Raw genomic sequence first — 27,974 nt, forward strand, 5'->3', positions numbered from 1 at the left:
GCATGGAGACACGTATTACCTGAAGTAACGATAGTAGCGGTGGTGACAACCGATGGTGAGAAAGCATAAGAAATATCAGAAAGAATAGATGGGTTACCTGTCATGTGATCGGATGCCCCTGAATCAATGATCCAAGGCGTAGAAGATGAAGCATGGAGACACGTATTACCTGAAGTAACGATAGTCGCGGTGGAGGAGGGCTGATTTGCATGCTCACGCTTTACCAGTTTGGTGTTGGTGATTGACCTAAGAAGATGGGATTCCTTAGTATCCATCACAGGAGCTGCCGAACAAATAAGATATAGTAGCGAGAGGGAGTCGAGATAAGAGAACCAAGATCTAGTCGAGATGAACCCGAGAGAAATTATCCAGGAGAGTACCGAGGAGGGATCCGAGAGAGATTGCTTAAGTTGGTACACGGAGATTTTAACTCAAGTGTCCAGCTTGAAACTAAGTACGAAGTTGTTGAGAGTCCGAAACGAGTTACAAAGATCCGAGACGAGTTGATCCAAAGATCCGAGACGAGTTGATCCGTAGATCCGAGACGAGTTAATCCGTAGATCCGAGACGAGTTGATCTGTAGATCCGAGTCTAAATAAGACTAAAAAAAAAAAAAATTTAAAGAGGGATCGATTCCGCTTGATACCATGTTGAAAGAGAGAGAGAGAAAGAGAATATATGAAAACTTATATGTTATTGAGTTAGTAATACAATAATACAATGGTGTTTATATAGGAGAAGCTACGGGAGCAGGTGAGTGGAGAACAAGAAAACCCTATACATGGTAATTCTGTATATGGTAATGAGGGGTAGGTGACAACTCATACAATACTAATTGTACACGTGTGACAACTCATACAGTACTGTACAACATCTTTAAATTAACATATGAAGGGTTTGCATTCTGTAAAATTAGACAAGAAGACTGCTGCCCTTGGTCTTCAATTTTTCCACACAAGTGAATGCCAAGCAACCTTAGGGGAAGGTTGTCTACATTTACTCCACACAGATTTAAGGCTGAAAGAGCCATATTTCCACACAATCTCATTAGCACCTGATTTTATAGGAACTGAGTTAATGTAATCTGCAACATACTGAGGAAGTGACTGAGTGAATGAGGCAAATTCCATTGGCCATTAGAAATAGCAGAAGACAGAAATGCCGATCCATCAAAAGTTCTGCAGTTTCTGGCTCCAAATTTCTGCACCAAGGATAAACCACCACACCAAGGATCCTTGAGAAGCTTGAACTTAGTACCATTCCCCACTTGAAAAGAACAATGCTGAAGCATAAATAGTCTAACCATTAAAATATTATTCCAGGCTGCTGAAAATTGAGGTTTTGAGATGCAATTCCAAAAGAAACGGGTATGTAAATATCTATGTGAAAACCATTGCACTCACAATTTATCTTTGTGTTGAACAAAGTCCCAAAGAAGATTGCATTTGGAAGCAAAACCAATATCCTCTATCCTTCTTATTCCAAATTCCCCTCCTGAAATAGGCCTGGTAACTTTAATGCCAACTGAGGAGATTCAATCTCCTAGAAGAATCAGTATCTCCCCATTAAAACTGCCTCATCTTTCTCTCAATAATGATCCTACAACTCCAAGGAATCTTAAATCCAAGGGACCAGTAATAAATGAAAGAAAACACAACCAGCCAATGAGAGAGTGAGAGAAGACCTACGCACTTACTTGTCCCGAGCCGAGTGGTCTGCGCACTTACTATAGGCGTCGACGCAGAGGATAATTTACAATTTATTCTGTCTTATGTTATATTTGACTTTCCGTATTTGTTTAGGGTTTATGTTCCCTAATTTTTATCTTTGACTTTCTTTAATTATCTAAGGTTGTATGCCTATATAGATGGCTGATTCATACTTGGTGAGGCACACTTTTATGATTATTGATATTGATATTCAGAATATTGCTTGAGTTTCTTCCCTCTATTCTTCTCTTTCTCCCTCATTCTCTATTCTTATTCTTCCCCTACATCAGTTTTGGTATCAGAGCGAAAGATTCTTAGTTTATTGAATTTATTCAGTGCAAAGGATCAAGTCCCACACTGTTCACGCCACAAACAAAATACCCTACTGTTGAGTACCGCAGAAAAAAAGCCTTCATCATCACTCACCGCTGCTCCATCATCACCAAACCCAAACCCAAACCCAAAATATTCCAGCACCCAAAATCGCCATATATATATATGTATCAGTCATAAAACCCCAGCGAACATCAAGCCAACAGATTCTCGCCGTCAGTTCTTGCTGCCATCTTTACCCTTTGCTGGAACCTGCAAACAGCCTTGCCGTCTTCTTATTCATGCACTGTATCGTCGCCGTCGGATTCATCTCTGGTCGTCGCTGAAATCTTTGCTGGTCATCGCCAGAATTGGAGCTTCCTGTTGTCGCTGATTTGTGATCGTCAACTCACAAAGCCTCAGGTCCCTGGTTCGCGATTTGGAAAGCAGTCCAGATTTATATCCTATTCCAAATTAGGCCTGTTTGGTTACAGTTACAGAGGTAGTCTGGTCTTGGAACTGAACCAGTTTCAGCAGAAGCCAGTCCAGAAGTAGACCAGTTCCCCAAAAAAAAAAAAAAAAAAATTTCAATTTCAGTTACTGTTGCTTTTGGAGTACCTGCTTCACTTGGGATTCACTTATAGGACTTCAGAAAAGGTACTTTTTTTTCTTCATTTGAAAATTGTTCTAATACTTTATATATTTATTTGGTAGTCTAAAAATTTTGCATGGTCCTAGCTGAAACCATTTAAATTTTGAACCCTTTTCACAATCGCAAAAAATAAAAAAGAACTTTATTTTGAAATAATCTCCATGCACCTTGTTTGCACCCAAATCCCCATCTCTTGTTCACGAACTTTTAGTATAATCGATTTCATTGCATTCTAAATTCCTATTTGTGCATCATAGTATTTAATAATTTGAATTACTTTGTTCAATTTAAAGTCAAATATCAGCACATATTCCATCAAGTCACCATGACCATTGGAGACTTATACAAAGGTCAATCTGAAATGGAAGAGAAAATTCAAAACATGGAACAAAATATGAATACTATTCTAGAATCCATGGCCCAACTCAGTGAAGAGGTGGCTAAACTAACCACTTCTATGGGTAAGCGTCCTAGTAATGAACATGAGGGTCACCCGTCCGTTTCTCCTATACTCAGGACAAGTCCCAATGGCAGTCATCCTGATAATCCTATTGACTCTTCAAATCCTCGCTGTGGTCTTCTCCCTATGCCAGAGACATCTCGAACCCCTCAACAAAGGGATTCTAACTTTAGGAAGAGTCAAGTTCCAAATTGTAGAAGACCTATATCACATGTCCAGCCTGATCGTAGGTTTCGACGGGAATACTTTGAGGATTTAGATGACTTTGAGCCAGTGTTTGAGGATGACCGTGAGAATCATCAGAGACCTTTTAGGTCCCAGGGTGGATACCAAGATAGGCATCATCACTTCCCTCAAAGACGTTACCATGACCAACCTAGGTACTATCCTAATGATTCGGGCGACATTACCAAGAAAGTTAAGGTCGATGCTCCTAGCTATGATGGTAGGTTAGATCCTAATGCGTTCCTTGACTGGTTAGTTGACATGGAAAACTACTTTGAGTGGTATGATATGTCAGATAGTCACAGAATAAGATTTGCAAAGATGAAATTGGTCGGCTCTGCCAAGAGGCATTGGCTAGGAGTTCAAAGCAATTTAGAATGCTTGGGTGAACCACCTATTACATTGTGTGCTGAAATGAAATAGAAATTAAAAGAAAAATATCTTCCCACATACTACAGGAGGCAATTGCTAGTCCAATGGATGAATCTAAGATAGATGTCTTCTAGTGTGACTGATTACTTGGCTCGTTTTGAAGAACTCATGATAAGATGTGAGGTAAACGAAGAGCAATGGGTAACAATAGCTAAATTCATCAATGGGTTAAAGCCTGAGATCAAGAGAGAAGTCAATTTGCATATGCCTGACACATTAGAAGAAGCTTATCACAAGGCTTTAGAGATTGAAAAGTATTATAAGCTTCTTAACCCAAGACGAATGACTTCTTAAGCCAGGTCCCAACAAACAAAATCGATATCTTTTGAGGGATCCCTTGGGTTTGCTTCCTCCAGTGATAGCAATAATTTCGACCAGAGATCTAATATTTCCAAGGGTAAGGTAATTTCAGTGTTCAACACTAGGTCTGACAAGTCATCTATTGAGTGTTTTCATTGTCACAGTAAGGGTCATTATGCTTCACGTTGTCCTCATCATACAATGACCATAAACACCGAGACGAATGAAGTTGTTGAAGATGAAGGGCTTAGTCTCATTGACGCTGTGAAAGATCCCATGAGGAGGTTGAGGTATATTTAGAAATCGACAGTACACACATTAGCATCGTGTGGTGCATTCTATCTACTCCTAATGGAGAGGATAATTGGGAACGCACCAATATCTTCCATACATACCTAAGATGTGGAGATCAAGTCTGCAAGATTGTCATTGATGGAGGAAGTTCAATGAATGTAGTTTCCAAATCAGGAGTTGCTAGGATGAAGCTTCAACCTGAACCACACCCGCAACCTTATAAGCTAGCATGGGTAGACAAGACTTCCTTATCAGTGTCAGAGAGGTGTTTGGTTCCTCTCCAAATGGGTGAATATTCAGATAAGATTTGGTGTGATGTCCTACTTATAGATGTAGCTCATATCCTTCTTGGTCGTCGTTGGCTTTATGATTTGGATGTTACTAATCATGACAGAGATAACACATGTGTTCAAATATAAGGGAACAACCACCATGTTAACACCCAGAAAGCCAATTGAGAGAGATAGTAAATCCAAACATAAGTTGCAATCTCAGTCTGATGCAAAGAAACACCTCCACATTTTGACCCGAAAGGAGTTTGAGAAAGAAAGAAAGGAATCAGGTATTGTACTAGCACTAGTTGCTAAGGAAGTTCCTTAAGACCCTTTTGATGAAGTGGTGGATCCACCTCCAGTTGAGGTCACTAAGTTGTTACAAGAATTTCAAGATGTGACACCGGAGGCGTTGCTTGATGAATTACCTCCCATGAGGGATATTCAACATGCAATTGACTTAATTCTAGGATCCCAATTGCCCAATCTCCCTCATTATCAAATGAATCCTAAGGAGCGTGTTAAATTGCAAAGGCAAGTTGATGGACTTTTGCAGAAAGATTTTATTAGAGATAGTCTTAGTCCATGTGTTGAGCCAGCTCGTTTGACTCCTAAGAAAGATGGTTCTTGGAGAATGTGTGTTGATAGCCGAGCCATTAACAAAATCACAATCAAGTATAGGTTTCCCATACCTCGTTTAGATGATATGTTAGATGAAATGGCTGGTTCCCAATGGTTCTCCAAGATTGACTTGCGTAGTGGTTATCACCAAATCCGCATTAGACTGGGTGATGAATGGAAAACTGCCTTTAAGACACAAGATAGTAGGGGATGTTTAGTATATTTCCTCCTTAGCTGCAGTCTTTGGGTGTAGGGTGAGCTCTTTTCCTATTCCTTATTTGGGTTTGCCCCTAGGGGTTTCCTCTAGGAGAGTGGGGAGTTGGACCCTGTGATTGACAGGTATGCGAAGAGATTGGCAGGATGGAAGAAGCAATATTTGTCTAAGGGGGGGAAAGTTACTCTTATAAAGAGCACTTTATCGAGCCTTCCCACATATTTTTTATCTATGTTCCAAATCCCATGCTCTGTTGTTGATAGGATTGAAAAAATACAAAGGGATTTTCTTTGGGGCAGAAGGGGCGAAGAGTTTAAGTATCACCTTGTCAGATGGGAGCAAGCTTGCAAGCCCATGAAGTTGGGTGGTCTAGGTATCAGGAGATTGGTTCCCTTTAATCAAGCTCTCCTGGGTAAATGGTTGTGGAGATATGGGAAGGAAAGACATCGCCCTCGGTGAAGGCTAGTTTCATGTCGGTTTGGGGAAGAGGGTGGTGGTTGGTTTACCCGTCCGGTTTCTCTTGTGGGAGGAGTCGGGGTGTGGAAATCCATTTGGAAGGGATGGGATGTCTTCTCTTCTCACATCAGATTCAAAGTTCGTGATGGCAGATGTGTTCGTTTTTGGGAGGATCTTTGGTGTGGTGACCAGCCATTATCTCGTACATTTCCTATATTATACAGTACTGCAGTTGATAGACATGCCTACATAGCTGACTGTTATCGGCTTGATAATAGTGGGATTACGTGAGACATGCACTTTCGGCGTTCTTTTCAGGATTGCGAGATGGACGAGGTATGTGTTCTTTTGGATATGTTGTATCGGCAGGAGGCAGTTGGCAGAGGTAGTGATGATCTGACATGAATCCCCTCTTCCCATAGTCGTTTCGAAGTTCGATCCTTGTTCCTATGTCTATCTAACTTTGATAGCCTTGACTTTCCGTGGAAGACCATTTGGTGTTCTATGGCTCCAACCAGAGTGGCATTCTTTGTATGGTCTGCTGTATGGGGTAAGATCCTGGCGATTGACAATTTGAGGAAGAGAGGTAACTGTTTTGTTAATTGGTGTTGCCTATGCAAACAAGATAGTGAGTTAGTTGATCATATCCTCATGCATTGCCCCGTAGCGTACGACTGTTGGAATCTTATACTTGGTTTGTTTGGCATGCTTTGTGTAATGCCACGTTCTTCTAAGGATTTGATTCATGCTTGGAGAGGATGTCGTGTGAGAAGTGGTGTACGTGATTATTGGAGAATTGTTCCACATTGTGTATGGTGGTGCATTTGGAAGGAGAGGAATAGCAGAATGTTCGAAGGGAAGGAGTCGTCCACAGCGACACTGAAACTTTATATTATTCGCTCTCTTTTCAGTTATGTGAAAAGGAGTTCTTGCTCCTCTTCCAATGATTTAATCATTTTTTTAGATTCTTTGGGGCCTTAGACTCCGGTTCCACTTTTGTATAAGGGACGCGTTCCCCTTTTGAATGCCTTTTTATTTAATTCTTATAAAAAAAAAAAAGACCCAAGATGGACTTTATGAGTGGCTAGTCATGCCCTTTTGGGTTGTCAAATGCACCAAGTACATTCATGAGGATCATGACTCAAGTCCTACGTCCTTTCATAGGAAAAAATTTGGTGGTTTACTTTGATGAAGTTTTAATCTATAGCTGGGCTAAAGGAGAACACTTAAGTCATCTCCGATAAGTTCTTGAGGTTCTTCGAGTTGAAAAGTTATATGTTAATCTCAATAAATGTTCTTTCATGAAGACTGAAGTGATTTTCCTAGGATTTATTGTCTCTGCACAAGGAATTGCTGCAGATCTCGAAAAGATAAATGCAATTAAAGAGTGACCTGAGCCTAAATCCTTTTCAGAGATTCGTAGTTTCCATGGTTTAGCTACTTTTTATAGGTGATTTATCAAGGGATTTAGTTCCATTATGGCTCCTATCACAGACTGTTTGAAGAAAGGGGAGTTCAAATGGACTGCACATGCAACACGAGCCTTTAATGAAATCAAGCAGAAAATGAATGAAGCAGTGAAGCACCAGTTCTACGTCATCCTAATTTCTCCAGAGTTTTTGAGGTTGCTCGTGATGCATCTGGAGTTGGAATAGGAGGTGTCCTCAGTCAAGAGGGTCAACCCATTGCATACTTCAGTGAGAAGCTTAATAAAGCTAAACAAAAATATACGCTGTTGTACATGCACTCTGCTCGCTATATTATTTGCTTCATCAAGAGTTTGTTTTATACTCCGATCACCAAGCCTTGAGGTAGCTTCAGTTCCAAAGAAACTTAAGTGCCAAACATGCAAAATGGGTTGCTTTTCTGCAAGAGTACACTTTTGTGCTCAATCATCGTAGTGGCTCAGAAAATAAGCTTGCTGATGCTCTCAGTCGAGTTGTAGTTGTTCTTCGAGCTATGAGTATCAATGTTGTAGGCTTTGAAAGGATGAATGATGAGTATTCCCGTAGAGATTACGTTGACTTTGTGATTAGAGACGGTTATCTATTCCGAGGTTCTAGACTTTGTACTCCTCACACATCGATTAGATATTTCTTAGTCTGGGAGTTACATGCAGGAGGGCTTGATGGTCACTTTGGTAGAGATAAGACAATCTCCCTAGAAGAGGACATATTTTATTGGCCGTCTTTAAAGGGTGATGTTGCTAGAATTGTTTCTCAGTGTTGCACATGCCAGTTGGGTAAGGCTAAGAAGAGGAACACTAGATTATATACCCCTTTGATAGGGTAGGACCTTGTTGTAATTTCTAAATCCTAGAGTGCAATTACAATAATATTGTGGTATTTATTATAATAAATTAGATAATATGGAGTTATGAGATAACTCTATCCTTATTTAATTGGAGCTAGGATAAGAATCCCTTTTGATCCTCATCTCTAGCCCCATCTATATACGTAATATATCTCTTAGGTTGTTTTTCACTTATTCATGTACAAACTTACAGAATAATTGAGAGTGAGAGAGAGAGGGTTTCCACATACCTGTATTCTAGGGATATAGAGGTGAAGGTTCACTGGTGTTCAAGGCTAAAGAAGGAGTAAGTCCATTTCACTATTGTTCTCGGAGTGTTGATGAGGTATGAGATCACTTTTCAGTACTTCTTGATTTGATGAAATATCACATGGATAAGATCATGAAAATCTATTAAATGCTTTCGTTTTGCCTTCAGAACATTGCTTGGCTTTTGTTGAGCTACGTCGCTGCCTAAACAAGTTAGAAAAAAATTCACCGCATTAAGTTACTTATTATACAAATACATAAATAAATATACCTTTTATATACGCTTCTTCCTCTCCTCCCTTTCCTTCTTCATCATCTTCTCTTTTCAAGTAATGAAAATTATAAGACGGAAATTGTTTTAAGTAACGAAAAATATAAAATTGCTACTAATGCTCATCGTAGGAATAAAGAATTCAATGAAGGAGATTATGTTATGGTTCGTGTACGCAAAGAGCGTTATCCTAAAAACTCTTTCAAGAAATTGCATGCATATGCCACTAGGCCATTTTGTATCATTCGTAAGTTAGGACCTAATGCTTATTTACTTGACTTACCATCTAATATGAGTATTAGTCCAATTTTTAATGTAGAGGACTTGTTTCCTTACCGTGGCACCTTTGAGCCTCTCACTTTTCCAGCAGGTACATCCACAAATGGAGTTACATCTTCATCAGCACCAGTGCCAGTTCTTCCACCAAGTCAGCCACGGAGTACAAATCAGATTGCAGAGATACTTGACCATCAAATTATTGCTTTCTCATCAGGGTGGATACCTTGTCCGTTAGAGAGATCGTCCAAATATAGATGATGCATGGATCACAGAGGATGAGTTTCATCGCATTGACCCAGATCTTTTGGAGCAGTATCATGAGCTTTACTCTCCGGAGGAAAGTTCTTCTCAGCGAGGGAGAATTGATGGAGGTCCTGAGCCGAGTGGTCTATGCACTCACTATAGGCATAGACGTATAGGATAATTTACAATTTATTCTGTCTTATTTTATATTTGACTTTCCGTATTTATTTATGGTTTATGTTCCCTAATTTTTATGTTTGACTTTCTTTAATTATCTAGGGTTTTATGCCTATATAGATGGCTGATGCATACATGGTGAGGCACGCTTTTATGATTATTGATATTGACATTTAGAATATTGCTTGAGTTTCTTCCCCTCTATTCTTCTCTTTCGCCCTCATTCTCTATTCTTCTTCTTCTTCCCCTACATCAGAAGCCCAAGATAGTTAATGGGAAAACGCCATCTTTGGAATTGAAGCAGCTTTTGAATAACTCTTCTTGCCCTTACAGCCTTTGAAACATCACCAAACTCTTCTCCTTATTAACCTGAAGACCAGTATCAGTAACAAACTATATTGAAGATTTAATGGAGGAATCAGTGGAGGAAAATCTTTCCGTAATTGATGTTGTTTCCTATTATTGAAGATTTGGTATTACTAGAGGAATCAGTGGAGAAAAATCCTCCCTATTTCCTATTTTCTAATTCTTTCCATTCTCATAATTTCTTCTCCTGTACAAAGGAGCCTCCACCATTGTATTGTATATGAATTGAGAGAGTATTATAAAAGTGATGTAGCCCTTTGGGCACTTTGTGTCGTGGATGTAAGCCCTAGTGGCTGAATCACGTAATATTTGTGTGTTCTACTCGTTTAATATCTCTTCGCTTACGTTTTATGCTTTTCAACATAGTATCAGAGCCTAATTTCTCTTCCTAGGTTCGGACCCTTATTTTGGAGTATTGCTTTAGCATCTGAAATGTTGCTATTCTTGGTGCTATTTGTGACTTGTTTGGGATGCCGGTTTGTTCGGCAGTAATGTTCTTTGCCTTTGCCGTGTCTTCGATAGTTTTTATTGACTTGTTTGGATTGCTGGTGTGTTCGGTAGCATTTTCTTTGTCTTTGTCGTGTCTTCGACAGTTTTTATCGATTTGTTTGGTGTGCCAGTGTGTTCGGTAGCATTGTCTTCGCCTTTGCCGTGTCTCCGGCAATTTTTATCGACTTGTTTGGGTTGTCGGTGTGTTCGGTAGCATTGTTCTTCGTCTTCTTTATTCTCTCTTCATCATTCACACTTGTTGTTACTCATCACCTCAATGGCAAGTTGGACATTCAAGCTCCAACTTGAGGGGGAGTATTGAAGATTTAATGGAGGAATCAGTGGAGGAAAATCTTTTAGTAATTGATGTTGTTTCCTATTATTAAATATTTGGTATTACTAAAGGAATCAGTGGAGAAAAATCCTCCCTATTTCCTATTTTCTAATTCTTTCCATTCGCATAATTTCTTCTCCTATACAAAGGAGTCTCCACCATTGTAATGTATATGAATTGAGAGAGTATTATAAAAGTGATGTAGCCCTTAGGACTCTTTGTGCCGTGAATGTTGGTGTTGGACCAAGAAGGGGGGGTTGAATTGGTCCTAGGTACTTTCTTCTTTTTCACTTGAGTACAAACATGGTTAACATAGAAGATATAAACCAATGCAATCAATCAAATAACATGGGCACAAGATATACAAAGAAACCCTATCAATAGGGAAAAACCTTTGTTCTTGGCCTCAGCCAATAAAAGCCTCCACAAGTAATAAGAACCTTGTTACACACTCAGCTGTCTCACTCACTGCACACACCCTTGTACAAGAATAGACACTAGCTTTCACAACCAATCCACACACACACTAGCTCACCATCTTCACTTGCTGTATGTAAGTAGTTACTCACTTAGCTGCCCCACTTTACAACCACCTTGTACTCACTAGGACACTAACTTTCACAGCCTCTACACACACAAAAGTTCAACTAATGTGCACACAGGCACTCCCCCAGTCCACAGCCCCTTTGCTTGGACACTTAAAGCTCTTAATAGCTTAATCAACAATGTAAAGAAGGTGTCGACACACCAGGTACAATATACTTAAGCTGCAACACAAGATAAGAATAAATACACAGCTCTTAAGTATGAAACACAAGAAGCCCTAGCTTTACTTCTCTGCAACAAGAGGGGTAGAACAGTCAAAACACAGTGCAGCTTCACTTGATGATCAAACTAGGTTCCCACAGCCTCGAATCAGTCAAATACACTTGCTTGTATGGAATACACAAGTAGATAAGCAAGGTAGAACAATAATAGCTCCCACAAGGCAAAAACCCTAAAGAGAAGGGTAATGAAGTAACTTCACAATGCAGCTCCAAGAATGGCCTGCAATGGACTTCCACAGCTTTGTATAGCCAAAATACACTTGCACAGTTGTCTTCCTCAATAAACTCAGCAAGGTAAAATAGATTTAGTGCACAATAGAACAAAACCCTAAAACCAAGGGTAAAGAAGTAACTTCACACTGCAGCTTCAGAACTGACCTGCACTTGTCACTCACAACCTTGATATTTTTATATAACTTTGCTCAGTAGGTTTCTCAATGATTGGAGCAAGGTATAGCAGTTTCACTTCACAAAAGGCTTAAAACCTCAAAAGCAAGGTTAGAATGGTCTCTTCACAATGTAGCTTCAGTTCAGCCCTGTAAATGCCTCTCAAGGTCTGGTATCAACAAAGTATACTTGCTTAAATGATAAGCACAATTCAGATAGCAAGATATGATACTTTTTCTTCACAAACAGCCTTGATACACCAAACCCTACCTTTCAAGCTTTCAAGGGTAGGTTTGTAATTCAGCCTTAGGGACACCCCAAACTTCACTCCCCCAGTCTTCAATAGGCACAATGCACTTGGTCACATAAAAAACACATTAGGAATAGCAAGGTATAACATTGTTAGTTCACAACAGCCACTTGAAGGCTAAACACCCTTGTACTCAGTTTTGTTAAACAATGCCTCAAGTAGCTTCAAATCCTCAACAACCAAGGGCTCCCACAACTTGAAAATTATAGTTTAAACTTGGTCTATAGCTGGGACAATTTATATCAACAGGGTCACAACAATGCAGTTCAAACAGCAGCAAAATAAAGGCACACAGCAGTTGTATTTGCTGCTACTGTAAATTTCTGTTTTAGGGGCACTTCAGTAATTTTGTGGCTGGTCCTTCTTGAATCTAGCTTCCACAGCTTACATTCATCATATAGAACTAGCTCACAATACCACTTCACAGTTTACGGCAAGTTAATAACAATTTGCAGTTCAATGAAGGCTTCACAGGTCTGTTTTAGCAGCAGCACTGTTTTGAGGGTTAACTCTGGTATTTCACAACTACACAACCCTGGATTTTGACTCTCATAAATGTGTATTAGCTGTATGAATATGCTCAGATGGATAGAACATTAATCACAGCAATATATTTCAATTTCAGTACTCAAAAACACACTTGAAAATTGGTGTAAACACAATATGCTGTGGTTCTTAATAGCAGAATTAGAATAGGTCATTCCTATGTCCAAACCTCAACTTAGACAGCCTCAAAACATCAAACTAAGCATGCTCAGATGATAAATAGTCAAGGTATAGCTTGATTTTAACAAGTTAAGTTCAATTTCAAGGGCTTAAACCAGAAAATCAAAGCATACTAGACGTTTGAGATATGAAATTCAATACCAGCTTTACTATGCAATTTCAGGCACCTCCAGCAGTTGTAAGCCAACCAAATAAATTTGCTCAAACCTTGTTCTAGCTTCAGGACAGACCACAGCAACATTTAACCTTGTCAGCCATCCTTTGCACCAGCAAATTAACACCACAGCACCACCTTGTTCTTCACTTTATCAGTACTCTCTTATGGTTGATTTCTGAGATTCATTTAAGCTTCAATCATCATATAGTGTCTAATAAAACTTTGTATATTTTTAGCTCTTGAGATAACCTCACACAACAGCTACACTTTTCTCGAGGCACACTTTGCTCAATGCTATAACAGCCCTTTTATATGCTTCATTGAAAACCCTAGTGTGGATAAGAATTGCTCACCATTAGCCAATGAGTTCAGTATACAGCTTTCTCTCTGCAGGACCACAATGCCACGTGGCAGTGGTGTATTCACAGCACACTTTGTACACTAGTCTTCCAGAAATACCCTCACATTGAATACAACAGAAAACTGTGCTTTTCTGTGCTGCAGCTTGTATATATGTATGTAACTTATTAATTAAAGGCCCGTGACTATTCCCACCAATGTAGTAATGTCACACACTTATGTAGAAAGACATAATTGCCCCTGTGACTGAATAGATATGTAACATAAGTGCTGAACCTTTAATAACCCTTGGTAGCGCTCTGAAATGGTATTGCTGAGAATGTAGAACCCTTGGCAGCCCTCTGAAATGGTAGGACTGTAATACTGTCAAGGTTATGCCACATAACATTTGACATTGAAAGTGCAAAACACTTGATCAAACATGGGATCAACAGTAGGCCCTAGTGGCTGAACCACGTAATATTTGTGTATTCTACCCGTTTAATATCTCTTCGCTTCCGTTTTATGCTTTTCAACAAACTGAACAAAAATATTATTAGTGGCTCTAGCAGTTTGAGAATTAGCCTGCACCATCAAAAATAAATCATCAGCATAAAAAATGTGAGAGAAGTTGAGTCCTGCTTTCACCACTAGTTTACTGAGCTTGACATCACCCCTTAGACATAACGTGAGCTGCATTAGAGAAAATTCTAGGAATAATCTAAAATTGTTTGGAAGTCTTGGCTTTATTAATGTCACTATGGTACGCCTCAACAGCAAACTCAAAATGTATGTGGCCTATGTAGTATACTGCTTGAGCCTGGAATATGGTTCTGTTATGACAAACGCAACGAACCCAAGTTGAATCAAGAATCACGACAGAAAAGTAAACACACCACATAAAGAACACAAAGATTTGTACGTGGTTCGGCAATAGCCTACGTCCACGGTCGGTATCCGGCGAAAGTTTTCTATATGTGTAAAATCGGAGATTACAAGATTTCAGCCCCTCATTCTGTTTCTGTACGAATTTTAGAGTCTCTCTCCCTTAATTTCTTAAGTCTCAACCTAAAGCCTAACCCAATTCTTCTCAGGTGGCCTAATATCCCTCCTAGGCTTGTCTCTAGCCATACTATACTACTGCAACTGTGCATCTCCCTCAACTCGAAATTGCACCTGCTTATGAGTCGATCGAACAGGACTATCCTCTAACTAAACCTCTACATGCTCCACCTGCTCACTGACACCCCGAGCTTTCTCTGAATCAACTACCTCCTTCTGTGGAGTAAGTATCGCAAACTCATGAAAGGTCACATCCCTGCTATGAATCGAAAGCTCTGATACCAGTTTGTTATGACAAATGAAATGAACCCATGTTGAATCAAGAATCATGACAGAAAAGTAAACACACCACACAAAGAATACAAAGATTTGTACATGGTTCGGCAATAGCTTACATCCACGGTCGGGATCTGGCGAAAGTTTTTACTATGTGTAAAATCGGAGATTACAAGATTCAGCCCCTCATTACGTTTCTGTACGAATTTTTAGAGTCTCTCTCCCTCAATCTCTTAAGTCTCAACCCAAAGCCTATGATTCTATTTTAGAGTTGTATTATGTTAGCAATTTCTTTTTTGGCAAGTCTTGGCCTCTATGAAATTGTAATTGTTGTCCAACAAGGAATTGGGTTTGAAACTATATAAATAGATGCATAGGCTTTGGGTTAAGACTTATGAGATTGAGAGAGATGTAGTCTCATTAGGGAGTTAATGGGTAGAGGTAGTATGCGAATCGGTGTTTTTCATACTCTATCAATCCACATACTACCTCTACCCATCAACTCCCTAATGAGACTACATCTCTCTCAATCTCACAAGTCTTAACCCAAAGCCTATGTATCTATTTATATAGTTTCAAACCCAATAGGTTTGACTGATCGAGCAACATATAATGTGGACAATCAGAGTTTTGCAAGAGTATCGACAAGATTGAAGTTGTAAAAAAATTGTCATGATCAATGCCGTGGAAGCGATGATTGGCTGGATGGAATTTGAGTCAAGATAAGATTGTTGGAAATTGTGTCTTAAATTCCTATACCAATTAGGATTCTATTTTAGAGTTGTATTCTATTAGTAATTTCATGTTTGGTAAGTCTTGGCCTCCATGAAATTGTAATCCTTGTCCAACAAGGAATTACTAACAGAATACAACTCTAAAATAGAATCCTAATTAGAATAGGAATTTGAGACACAATTTCCAACAGGTTCAAAGAGTCTTTACACGTACTGTGCACAGCTGAACACTATGATGCACCATATGAATCATTGAGGTTGGCTACCTCAAAGTGGTTTGGCAATTGAGTTTTCCCTATTTGTTAGTTTAGGGTTACCATATACATTAAATGATATAGTCTCCTCCCCCTCAGCAACACCCAATTGCATTTAATGCATGCCATACCTCATTAATTATCTACCTCATGTTTTTAAAGGCAATGATAATTGTAGCTATACTTAGTAGTAACCTCTTTTTAAGCAAATCTCATTTTAGTAGACTTGCATTCTCCTCAACATGGTCCATAGGAAGAATATAGTCTCCTCCCTCGTTGACTCTCTGATAGCACTTCAAAACCAACGAATTACTTAAAATAACTAGTTTTGGTATCTAGGATCGATAATACAAAAGGATGGAGAGATAGATAGTGATCTAACCGGTAGAATTGGAGTGGGTTGGACAAGACGGAGGCAAGCTAGTGGAATTTTATGTGATAAAAGAATAACTCATGAGCTAAAAGGAAAATTGTATGGGACCGTTATTAGACAAACTATGTTATATGGAGTGGAGTGTTGGGCCCAAAAAAAGAAACTAGGATAGCGCCTTCATCTAGTGAAAATGGGAATGTTAAGATGGATGAGTGGAGTGACTAGAAAAGATAGGGTAACTAATGAAAGTGTGAGAGGAAAACTAGGTTTAGTAACCCATTGGTGAGAAAATTTGACAGAGTCGACATAGATGGTTTGGACAAATGCATTAAAGACCAAGTGACGTGCCACTCAAATGAGATTGACTAGTTCAAATAGATGGTAAGACCGTAAGAGACAGAGAGGGCGGCAAAATATAACATCGGATGAGGTTATTAAAAATGAATTTAAGAAGTTAAATATAGTGCGTGAATTGGCATGTAATAGAAAAGCTTAGAGAGAGGGAATTCATGTGGCCGACCCCATTCATACGGTATTAAGGCAAGGATGTTGATGATTGACGATGATATTTCTGAAAACTTAGGAGTCTTTATATATGGTTTTAAGGCTGAAAAAATTAAGGGTTTTGAATTTAATTTGGAAACTTCCTTCATAGGGTTCATTCAATCCAACTCAGGTTTGATCTATCGAACCTAGTCTAGTGAGAATCACTTAATGCATTCAGTTGATCAAAGCCTCTGTAATTAGAAGTTATAGGATTTCGATTTTCAAACACTTTTATGCTTTTCAAATATTTGATGGAAACCTATGTTGTGTTTGGTGTGCAGGAATGGAATGAGAATGGGAATGGAATGGCCATTCTCATTCTATTGTTTGGTTGTAAATATGAAATGTGTAGGAATGGAATGATAATAACCATTCTAGTGTTTGGTTGGACCAATTTAAAATTTAGAATGGAATAAATTTTAAATTGAATTCATCAAAATATCCCTCTTAGTAACAAATAAATTAAATTAACAAAATGACATTCTCTAATAAATTTTTAAAAATAAATGGTGGCAGTGGCGGTGGTGGAAGAGGAAAACGGTAGTAGTGTAGGTGGTGGTGTTGGAAGGCGGCGGCGACAGTGGTGGTGGAAGGCGACAGTGGTGTTGGCGGAAGGTTGGGGAAGGAGATAGTGGTGTAGGTGGCAGTGGTGGAAGCCAATGGAAGTGACTGTGGTGGTGGTGGAAGGCAGTGGAGGTGGCAGTAGTGGTGGAAGGCAGTGGCAGTGGCGGAAGGCGATGGCGGTGGTGGAAGGCGGTGGCGGTGGCTGCGGTGGTGGCGTAAGGTGGTGGCGGTGGTGGTGGAAGGCAATGGCGGTGGAAGGCGGTGGCGGTGGTGAAAGGCGATGGCGGCGGTAGCAGTGGTGGTGGTGGTGGTGGAAGCCAATGGTGGTGGTAGTGGTGGCGGCAGCGGTGGTGAAAGGCGGTGGCGGTACGTGGTGGTGGTAGAAAGCGGTGGGCGATGTTGAAAGTCGATGGCAGTGGTGGTGGTGTTAGGCAGTGGTAGTGGTGATGGCGGTGAAAGGCGGAGTTGGTTGTGGTGGAAGGTAGTGGTGGTTTTTGGACTTGGAACATGAAGGTTTTTTGGGAAGTTGATTTTTTTTAAAAAATTACTTGGGTTTAGTTGTAGAATTGATTTTCATTCCAATGGAATGACCATTCCCACTTTAAATTGCATACCAAACAAAGGAATGGTTGGAATGGGCATTCCATTCTTGCACACCAAACGCAGCATTATAGTGAAAAGGCAACTTAAAACTATAGATTTGATTCATGCAAAAGCTACAAGGTAGATTGTTAATAATTTTATTTCAAGCATCATGGTATGGAACCCAATATATTATTCAAAAGTTATATTGTGCATAAGTACTATACTGCCATAGTCTTGAATTGTTGAAGGATTACTACAGGAATGTTTCTGTGGAAAGATCTAGGCTGAATTGATAGGAAATTAGTTAAGGAGGATTTTTAGGAATTATCCATAGCTAGATAGTTGACTTTTTAAATTTTACGTAAGTAGTTCCTATATTATAGGAATTATGATCTGGATATATCTTTTCCTTAGATAGAATTTGTAATACACTTCTATATATATAGGCCTGTAAACGAATATATGTAAATATAAAAAGAGAATATCAGAATTTATTCTTTTTCAACTTTGTGTTCATGGTATCAGAGCCACCCTCACTAGGACGGTAAATTACTCCATTGTTCTGCTGATTATCCAATAAAATCAGCAAACATTCATCGTTAATTCTGGTCGTTTATACCAGAATTATAGAAGACTTATTCTTCTATTTCTCTTTGTCGTTTCTGGACGATTTCTTTGGTTAAATCCGCGATGTTTGGAATCTCCATTGAGGAAGTTTCGGTCGATTCTTCAAATGCTCGAAAATCCCATATAAGTTCATCCGGTTCAGGTGACAACCCAATCCTCCAAATTACCACTCATCGGCTGAATGGACAAAATTTTCTATGGTGGTCTCAATCTGTAAAATTGTTCGTCCGAGGGCGGGGGAAGATTTGTTATTTAACTGGTGCAAAGCAGGCTCCAAAGGAAGATGATCCAGTATGCCATTTGGGATGCAGAAAATTTCATGATTATGTCATGGCTAGTGAACTCCATAGAATCGGAGATAGGCCAGACATTTCTGTAATTTTGCACTGCCAAAGAATTATGGGACGCAGTGAGTGAGACATACTCAGACTTAGGTAATGCTGCACAAGTCTATGAAATTAAAACAAGGATCCGAGAAACAAGACAAGGAGATCAGACTGTTTCAAAGTATTACAACATATTACAAGGTTTGTGGCAAGAACTTGACCTCTTTAATGATTTTGAATGGAAGTGTGCAAGTGATAGCGCCCAGTTCAAGAAAACAGTTGAGAAGGACCGTGTATTTGAATTTTTGGCTGGACTCAATGCTGAGTTAGATGAAGTGAGAGGACGTATTCTAGGCCAAGAGCCACTACCTACCACTGGAGAAGTCTTCTCCGAAGTTAGGAGGGAAGAAAACCGCAGGTTGGCGATGATGGGAAAGAAATCCTCTAGCACTCATAGTGAAAACTCTGCACTCAATTTAACAACCACTGAAATGGCAGCAGCTGCAGTTAATCCAAAACCAACAAATCACCCACAACGGAAGATTGAAGAAAAAACCAGGATCTGGTGTGATTTCTGTAACAAACCAACGCACACGCGAGAAACATGCTGGAAACTACATGGAAAACCAGTAAATTGGAAGGTAGGCAGATTTGGAGACAAGAATGGGCATGTAATGCAGGCTACTACTGAAACCGAGACATCCCCATTCAATAAGGAGCAGCTTGATCATCTCTCCAAACTGCTAAACCAAACTCAGGTTTCAAGTGTCTCATAAAGGTAGCTCTTTCCCAAAAAGGTAGCTCTTTAAGTGCTCTCACTAGTTCTTTAAATCCGGCACCTTGGATCATTGATTCTGGTGCATTTGATCATATGACTAGTTTATCACATTTGTTTAGTACATATTTTCCAAGTTCTGGTCACTAAAAAATTTGTATTGCTGATGGTAGTTTGTCTCCAGTTGCAGGAAAAGGTTCTGTAGTTGTCTTAAAAACCCTGTTTTAAAATCTGTCCTCCATGTGTCTAACCTTTCATGCAATCTTTTATCAGTTAGTAAACTCACCAAGGATTCTAACTGTGTTGTCAAATTTCTGGATTCTCACTTAAATTTCAGGACCAATATTCGGGGAAGATGACTGGCAGTGCTGGTTGATGGACTCTATTTTTTTGATAATGAAATCTTCAAGAGTGGACAAGCACAAGTTGCAAGTAGTAGTGATATTTCTATTAAAAGTCAAATAATGTTATGGCACTATAGGTTAGGCCATCCTAGTTTCTCTTACTTGAAACATTTGTTTCCATCCCTGTTCAAAAATTTAAATCCTTTGTTTTTTCAATGTGAATCTTGTCAATTGTCAAAGCATCATCGTGTTTCTTATCCTTCTTATTTATATCAAGCATCCAAACCATTTTATTTGATTCATAGTGATGTGTGGGGGCCTTCTCGGGTTAATAATGTGACTGTAACTAGGTGGTTCACGATGTTCATCACTTTCATTGATGACCATACTAGAGTGTGTTGGGTATATCTTTTGAGAGAAAAATCTGAGGCTGCGAGAGTGTTTAAAGAGTTCTATGCCATGATTGAAAACCAGTTTCAAACCCGGATTCAAGTATTTAGAACCGACAATGGAAAAGAATTCTTTAACTTTATTCTTGGTGATTTTTTTTGAAAGAAAAGGGTATTTTCCATCAGTCCACTTGCTTTGATACCCCACAGCAAAACGGGATAGCTCAGAGAAAAAACCGTCATTTACTCGAGGTTGCTAGGGCAATAATGTTCACTATGGGGGTTCCTAAATATCTATGGGGTGAGGCTGTTCTTACAGCTTCATACTTGATCAACAAAATGCCAACTAGGGTGTTGAAATTTGAGACGCCTGTAAACAACTTGCTGACAGTTTTTCCCCATAGTAGGATCTTCACCTCATACCTCTTAAAGTGTTTGGATGCACTGGTTTTGTACATGTTCATACACGGGACCGTTCAAAACTTGATCCTAGGGATGAAAAGTGCGTGTTTGTTGAGTACTCTCCTAAACATAAAGGGTATAAATGTCATAACCTCACCTCTAAAAAATTATTTGCGAGTATGGATGTGACCTTTTTTGAGACTCAGCCCTATTTCTCCAAAAATACTCTTAAGGGGGAGAGTAATGAGAGGGAAGACCATTTTTGGGAAGTGTTGGGCTCTTTACCATTGCCGAGTGTTTCACCAAACTCTACCTTACCTACTGAACCCACTATTTCAACCTCTCCGAAGCCTATTGAGTCAAACATTGTAGACTACCCTTCAGGGGGAGGGGGAGAACCACTTCAAATCCAACCTCAATCTGAGCTCCGTGTTTACTCTTGAAGAAGGAAGGATCAAAATAAAGAGCTCCAACCTACTACCTGCCAAGAAAATTCTCCAGATAAAGGCAACTTGAATGAAACAAGTATTTCTGTCTCTAATGCATCTTTAATTCCTGAAACCAACAATGAAGAGAGCCTTTCTCATGAACTTGATATTCCTATTGCACTTAGGAAGGGTACTCGCTCTTGGACCATGCATCCTATTGCTAAATATGTGTCCTACCATAGATTGTCTCCAAATTATAGAGCTTTTACCACTAATCTATCTAGTGTTTCAATTCCTAGAACTATACAGGAGGCCTTGAATCATACTGAGTGGAAGGCAGCAGTTATGGAAGAGATGAGGGTTCTTGATAAGAGCAAAACTTGGGAGATTGTTGAGTTGCCAAGGGAGAAGAAGACCATAGGCTGCAAATGGGTGTTCACGGTCAAATATAAGGCTGATGGTAATATTGAGAGATACAAGGCGAGACTCGTAGCTAAAGGCTTCACCCAAACATATGGAATAAATTACCATGAAACCTTTGCCCCGGTGGCAAAGGTAAATTCCATACAGGTGTTGTTGTCTCTTGTTGCGAGCTTGAGTTGGCCATTGCAGCAGTTAGATGTAAAGAATGCGTTCTTAAATGGTGAGCTAAAGGAAGAAGTGTTTATGAATCTACCAATAGGATTTGAAAATGATTTTGGAGCTGGAAAGGTGTGTAAATTGAAGAAATAGTTATATGGTTTGAAACAATCACCCAGAGCATGGTTTGATCGATTCACTAAAGCTATCAAGGCTCATGGATATCATCAAAGTCAGGCTGATCACACTCTGATCTACAAACATTCAAGTAATGGTAAGATAGCCATACTTACTGTTTATGTGGATGACATAATCTTGATTGGAGATAATAAAAGAGAATTGGAGGATTTGAAGTCTTTTCTTGCAAAGGAATTTGAGATAAAAGATCTTGGAGCTTTGAAATACTTTCTGGGAATGGAATTTGCCAGATCCAAGAGAGGGATATTTGTCTCTCAAAGGAAGTATGTGTTGGATTTACTTATGGAGACAGGTTTACTTGGCTGCAAATCAGTGGAAACACTTATGGAGCCCAATTTAAAGTTGCAGGCAGCTAGTGCAGAAAAAGTGGTGAACCGAGAGCAATTCCAAAGGCTGGTCGGAAGACTTGTTTATCTTTCACACACCCGGCCAGATATTGCCTTTGCAGTGAGTGTAGTGAGTCAATTTATGCACTCACCAGGAGAAGAACACTTTGAGGCAATCTACCGGATTCTCAAATACCTAAAGGGATCACCTGGAAGAGGTTTGTTGCTTGAAAACCATGGCCATCTAAGGATTGAAGCATATACCGATGTTGATTGGGCAGGTAGTGTGACGGATAGAAGGTCTACTTCAGGTTTCTGTACTTATGTTGGTGGTAACTTGGTTACTTGGAGGAGCAAGAAGCAAACCATTGTAGCAAGGAGTAGCGCAGAAGTTGAGTTCAGAGCAGTTGCTCATGGAATTTGTGAACTTTTGTGGCTGAAAAGATTACTTGAAGATCTTAAAATCTCAAGTCCAATGCCTATGAAGCTTTACTGTGATAATAAAGCTGCAATCAACATAGCTCACAATCCTATCCAACATGATAGGACTAAGCATGTGGAGGTTGATCGACATTTCATTAAGGAGAAATTGGAAGGAGGAGTGATATGTATGCCCTATATTCCTACAGGAGAACAGGTAGCAGATATCCTCACTAAAGGATTACCAATATCCTCACTAAGGATTACCGAAGGGGAACTTTGACAATCTTACATGCAAGCTGGGAATGCAAGATATTTTTCGAGCCAACTTGAGGGGGAATGTGGAAAGATCTAGGCTGAATTGTTAGGAAATTAGTTAGGGAAAATTTTTAGGAATTACCCATAGTTAGATAGTTGACTTTTTAAAATTTTTCATAAGTAGTTCCTATATTATAGGAATTATGATCTGTATATATCTTTTCCTTAGAATTTGTATTACACTTCTATATGTATAGGCCTGTAAACTAATATATGTAATATGAAAAGAGAATATCAGAATTTATTCTTTTTCACCTGTGTTCAGTTTCATGTCAAGGAAGGGTCAAAATACAGATCCTTCTGAGCTAGAAGTTGTTATCAAAATTATAAAGCTCAATTTAGTTGTGTGTAGCAGTTCACTTATCAAGATTCAAATGCCTGAATGACTGCACTGGGTTTTAGATTGATCGACTTGTTTCACTTTATTATATTTTATACTTCTTTCTCCAGCCTACATCCTCCACTATTGTACAAGGATTTCATTCCCTGCGGCTTCTGAATTTGGAGGGTAATTGTATAGCTGATTGGGATGATATCTTGAAGCTTGATCAACTAAGAAGGTATATATATCTCCCATTTAGTTAATACTGAAGATATTAATGTGTAATTTTAAGTTCTGAAAGCTGTTATGATTTGTTCACTGTATTCAGTTTGGAGCAGCTTTATTTGAATAAGAACAATTTGAAACGCATCTGGTACTCTGACCATAATGGAATGCATGCACTGCCCAATGGTTCTGAATCAATTGAGAAAAGCTATAAACCTTTCCAAAGTTTACGTTGCCTTCTTCTAGGTAATATTCAAAATTCTTTTATGAGTACTCCTAGTTCCTTGATTTTGGTTGTTTTATATTGTGTTATAATTGGCTACTTGCTATATTATAGGAAGTAATAACATTGAGGATCTGGCATCTATTGACTCACTCAATTCTTTCCCTTCTTTGATGGTAAGGTTTGTGAAGTCATTGAGTGCGTTCATAACATTTTTCATGACTATCTAATTAGGTGAATATATATACTGTAAAAATACATTGGGAATCCAAAATCTGTGCAATCTGTAATAATAATGCAGGTGCAAATGATAGATCTTGTATACTGTCCTGCTTGTCTTATCTGCTAGAGCGACTATTTTGTTCCATTTTCACTGTTAATTCTCTTATTTTAAAATAATAATCACCGTGGAATGGTGATCTTTCAATCCTTAATGTGGACTCTCATTATATACCTAAATAATTACTTGGAATATGATTTGCTATGGAGTGGGTGTTAACATCCCAAGCAGATGGCTAAGCAGGACTGACTTTCACCCTCTGTGTAACAAAGCCTCAATGCAATTGGTTGAGGCGAAACCCTATTTTTTTGTTTTTTTTTTTTTGTCTTGATCACTGGTCTTTCTGTACTGATTGTTCTTTCTGTTTGATAAGGATATAAGGCTTTCTGAGAATCCCATTGCCGATCCTGGGAGAGGTGGAGTGCCAAGATTTGTTTTGATTGCTCACTTAGCAAAAGTTGAAGTTTTAAATGGGAGTGAAGTAAGTTCTAGAAGAGGCATGCTGCAGTTTTATTTCTCTTTTAATGTTCTTATAAACCTGATGCACCTGTATCGTTCACCTTTCAGGTTAGTCCTCGAGAGCGGAAGGACTCTGAGATTCGGTGTGGTTTTTCTTTCCTAAACTAGTGCATTAATACACGTTTAATCTTTTCACAGTAGTGGCATGCTCTTGTGCAGGCAACCATTCTTATCCTTAGGTTTTCTGGGCATACTATTTACGCCAAAAGCTATATTAATAAATTGGGTTTCAAGTTACCCCTGAGGATTGTCTTTTTCAGATTTATCTCCAGTTACGTATCATATGAGCATCTTCTCTCTGTTTCTTTATTTGGTGTTCATTTTTAGGTTTTCTGGAGGCCACACATATTCGCTAAACATGCTTTTAGTTGGTCTAGGCTCTAGCTAAATTATCAATTTACTGCCAGTCATGAAATAACTTTATGATGGTTCCAACCAGATCATTAATGCATATGGGCTTGTAGAAGGAAATGAAATACTTCTCATGATTATTAGATACTATAGTATATGAAAGATTAGCATCTCTAACCTTTACTGTTCTCCTGGCTATTAGGTTTGAAATTTTCTAATAATCGTAGACAAAAGAATTTTTTTTAATAAGAGTTCAATAAGTTGGAAAATTGGTCCTTAAGTAGTTCAAGAAAAGAGTGTGTGGAGGAGAGTGGTTACTACAAAATTGTGAAGTACCTTGATGGATGTTCTAAAAATTGTTTTCTTTTTCATTTTTTAGTGGACTTTTTAAGTATCTCTGTGTTTCTCATTCACCTTTATGCATCAAGTGGTGAAGTGAATATGCACCTACATTGTTTATTCAGGAAAAAAAATCTGTGGATCACACACCTAATTTATATATTCAGGAAATGAAGATGATAACGACACCTAAAAGTTTATATGAGGGATAAGGAAGTCACCAATTGAAGCTTATCTAAATCAGATGATGATTACTGTAAAAACTATACAAAGTATGACATTAAACACACTTGGGATGATGAAATAGCACCAATGACAATGATAATGATTATTGAAACTACTGAGGTGTGAGCACAAATATGATAGCCACGAATTATGGAATTACTACAATATTAGCTGAGATTTTATAAGCCTCAAATCATGGAGTTTGACTTTATTTACGCATATGTCTAGCCATAGAATATTCTATGATTTGATTTAATTTCCTTTCTTGTAATATAAGCATGTGCTTTTTTAATCTATAAATACTAGAGTTGTGAAAGACTGATTTATCTCATTCATTCCTTTACATAATTCTCTCATTTTTCATCTTTTTATATTTCTTCTGTATTTCTTATTGGTATCAGAGCCAAGGTGGTCCGACTGCAATGAGAGCATTGCGAGTTTGGCACCATCCATTTGGAAATAGTATGAGGAGACATGTTTGATTCTTCTATCTACATATTTTGAATATGTGTATGAAGGAAAATGGTATGAGGAGACATTTTTGGTCGTATATGGTCTCAAAACACATGTTTGATTATTCTATCTACATATTTTAAATACATGTACGAAGGAAAATGGTATGAGAGTAAATCATCGCTAGTTAGATTTGCTCTTTGCACCTTGCAGACATTCTTGCCAAGGGTGTGAGCAAGATTGTGTTTGAGGATGCATTGTCCAAGTTGGGCGTCTCAGATATCCATGCACCAACTTGAGGGGGAGTGTTAGCACAAATATGATAGCCACGAATTATGGAATTACTTAGTGTGATATTGTGGCCCGAATTTGGTGTCGGGTCGCGTTGCGACCCACTTATAACCTACGACCTGTTGGTTGGAAAACTTTTTAACCCGTTTTTTGCTCATGGGTCGTGGACCCTAACTAGTCTCTTATAGCCCAATATATAATGACGCTTAGGGTTTGGAGTGGTGGAAGAGAGAGACTCTGAAATTCGTACAAAAACAGAGCGAGGGGATGAAAACTTGTAATATCTATTTTGACACATAGTGAAAACTTTCGCCGGATCCCAACCATAGACGTAGGCTGTTGCCGAACCACGTATAAATCTTTGTGTGGCGTGTTTACTTTTCTGTCGTGATTCTTAATTTAACTTGGGTTCATTGTGTTTGTCATAACAAACTAGTGTCAGAGCTTTCGGTTCAAAGCAGGATGTCGTCCAAGTTTCTGGAAATCGAGAAGTTTAACCGCAGAAACGATGTCAACCTGTGGCGGGTTAGGATGTAAGCTTTGTTGGTTCAACAAGGGTTATCCAAGGCGCTGAAGGGGAAGGATGCACTGCCAAAAAAGATCAAGGACAAAGATGAGGTTATGGAGAAAGCACACAGTACAATTTTGTTGTGCTTGAGTACCGAAGTTTTGCAAGAAGTTGCTGGAGAGACTACGGCGGATGGGCTGTGGCAGAAGTTGAGTCTTGGTATATGACGAAATCTCTTGCGAATCGCTTGTATCTAAAGAAGCAGTTGTTCACTCTTCAGATGCATGAAGGTTCGTCTCTGAAAGACCATCTTGACGAGGTAAATATTATCTTCATTAACTTGAATAATATTGATGTCAAGATAGAGGATGAAGACCAGGCTATTATTCTGTTGTGTTCTCCACCACCCTCGTATGAGAACTTTGTCGATACAATGATGTATGACAGAACTGCTTTGTCCATGGAAGATGTGAAGGCAACTCTGAATTCTAAGGAGTTGCAGAAAAGGGCGTTTGATGGCAATGCAGAAAGTTCGGCAGAGGGTTTATTTGTTAGAGGGAGAACGAATCAGAAGGGAGGGTCTGGCAGCAAAGGTCGTTCTAAGTCTAAGAACAAAACGAAGGTGTTGAGATGTTTCATCTGTCACAAGGAAGGGCACTTCAAAGAGGATTGTCCAGAACGTAAAAAGGGAAAGGTAAAGTCCTCTAAAGTTGAAAGTGTGGTTGTTGCAGAGGGTAATGATTCAAATGGTGGTAATGTTCTCACAATTTCAGTCGGCAGCTCTTGCGATGAGTGAATTCTTGATTCGGGTTGCTCGTTTCATGCTTGTCCAAACAAGGACTGGTCTACCTCTTATTAATCTATTGATGGAGGGGAAGTTCTAATGGGGAATGATGCGGCATGCAAGGTTGTAGGTATCGGTACAATTCGAATCAAGATGTATGACGGCATAGTGAGGACACTGACTGATGTCAGGCATGTACCAGAACTGAGAAAGAATATGATTTCCCTGGGTACGCTAGATTCCATCGGGTGCACTTGTAAGGCTGGAGGTGGAGTCATTCGGGTTTTCAAGGGTGCTCTTATGGTGATGAAGAGACTGAAGAAGCATGGTTTATATGCTCTGTAGGGTAGCACAATCACGGTTTCAGTTGCTGTGTCGTCCTCGGATCCGGATTCGGATACTACCAGATTGTGGCATATGCAGCTTGGGCATATGAGTGAGAGGGGGATGGATGTTCTGAGTAAGCTCTACATATTTTAGATATGTGTATAAAGGAAAATGGTCTGAGAAGACA

The 27,974-nt window shown here is 39.1% G+C and overlaps 1 protein-coding gene across 1 annotated transcript in view; it reads left to right on the forward strand.

Moving 5' to 3' along the window:
• The window catches only part of LOC132306102 (tubulin-folding cofactor E), a 63,106-nt gene that overhangs the window by 21,930 nt on the left and 13,202 nt on the right, over positions 1-27,974 (forward strand). Inside the window, exons 6-10 of the mRNA XM_059803334.1 lie at positions 23,391-23,500; positions 23,591-23,733; positions 23,825-23,886; positions 24,364-24,471; positions 24,558-24,592. Of these exons, the coding sequence (XP_059659317.1) occupies positions 23,391-23,500; positions 23,591-23,733; positions 23,825-23,886; positions 24,364-24,471; positions 24,558-24,592 (458 nt within the window). The remainder of the gene's footprint in view (positions 1-23,390; positions 23,501-23,590; positions 23,734-23,824; positions 23,887-24,363; positions 24,472-24,557; positions 24,593-27,974) is intronic.

This window comes from Cornus florida, unplaced genomic scaffold (genome assembly GCF_030987335.1).
Source record: "Cornus florida cultivar Cherokee Brave unplaced genomic scaffold, ASM3098733v1 CherokeeBrave_3.0.0_Hap2_Chr05, whole genome shotgun sequence".
Classification (NCBI taxonomy): domain Eukaryota; kingdom Viridiplantae; phylum Streptophyta; class Magnoliopsida; order Cornales; family Cornaceae; genus Cornus; species Cornus florida.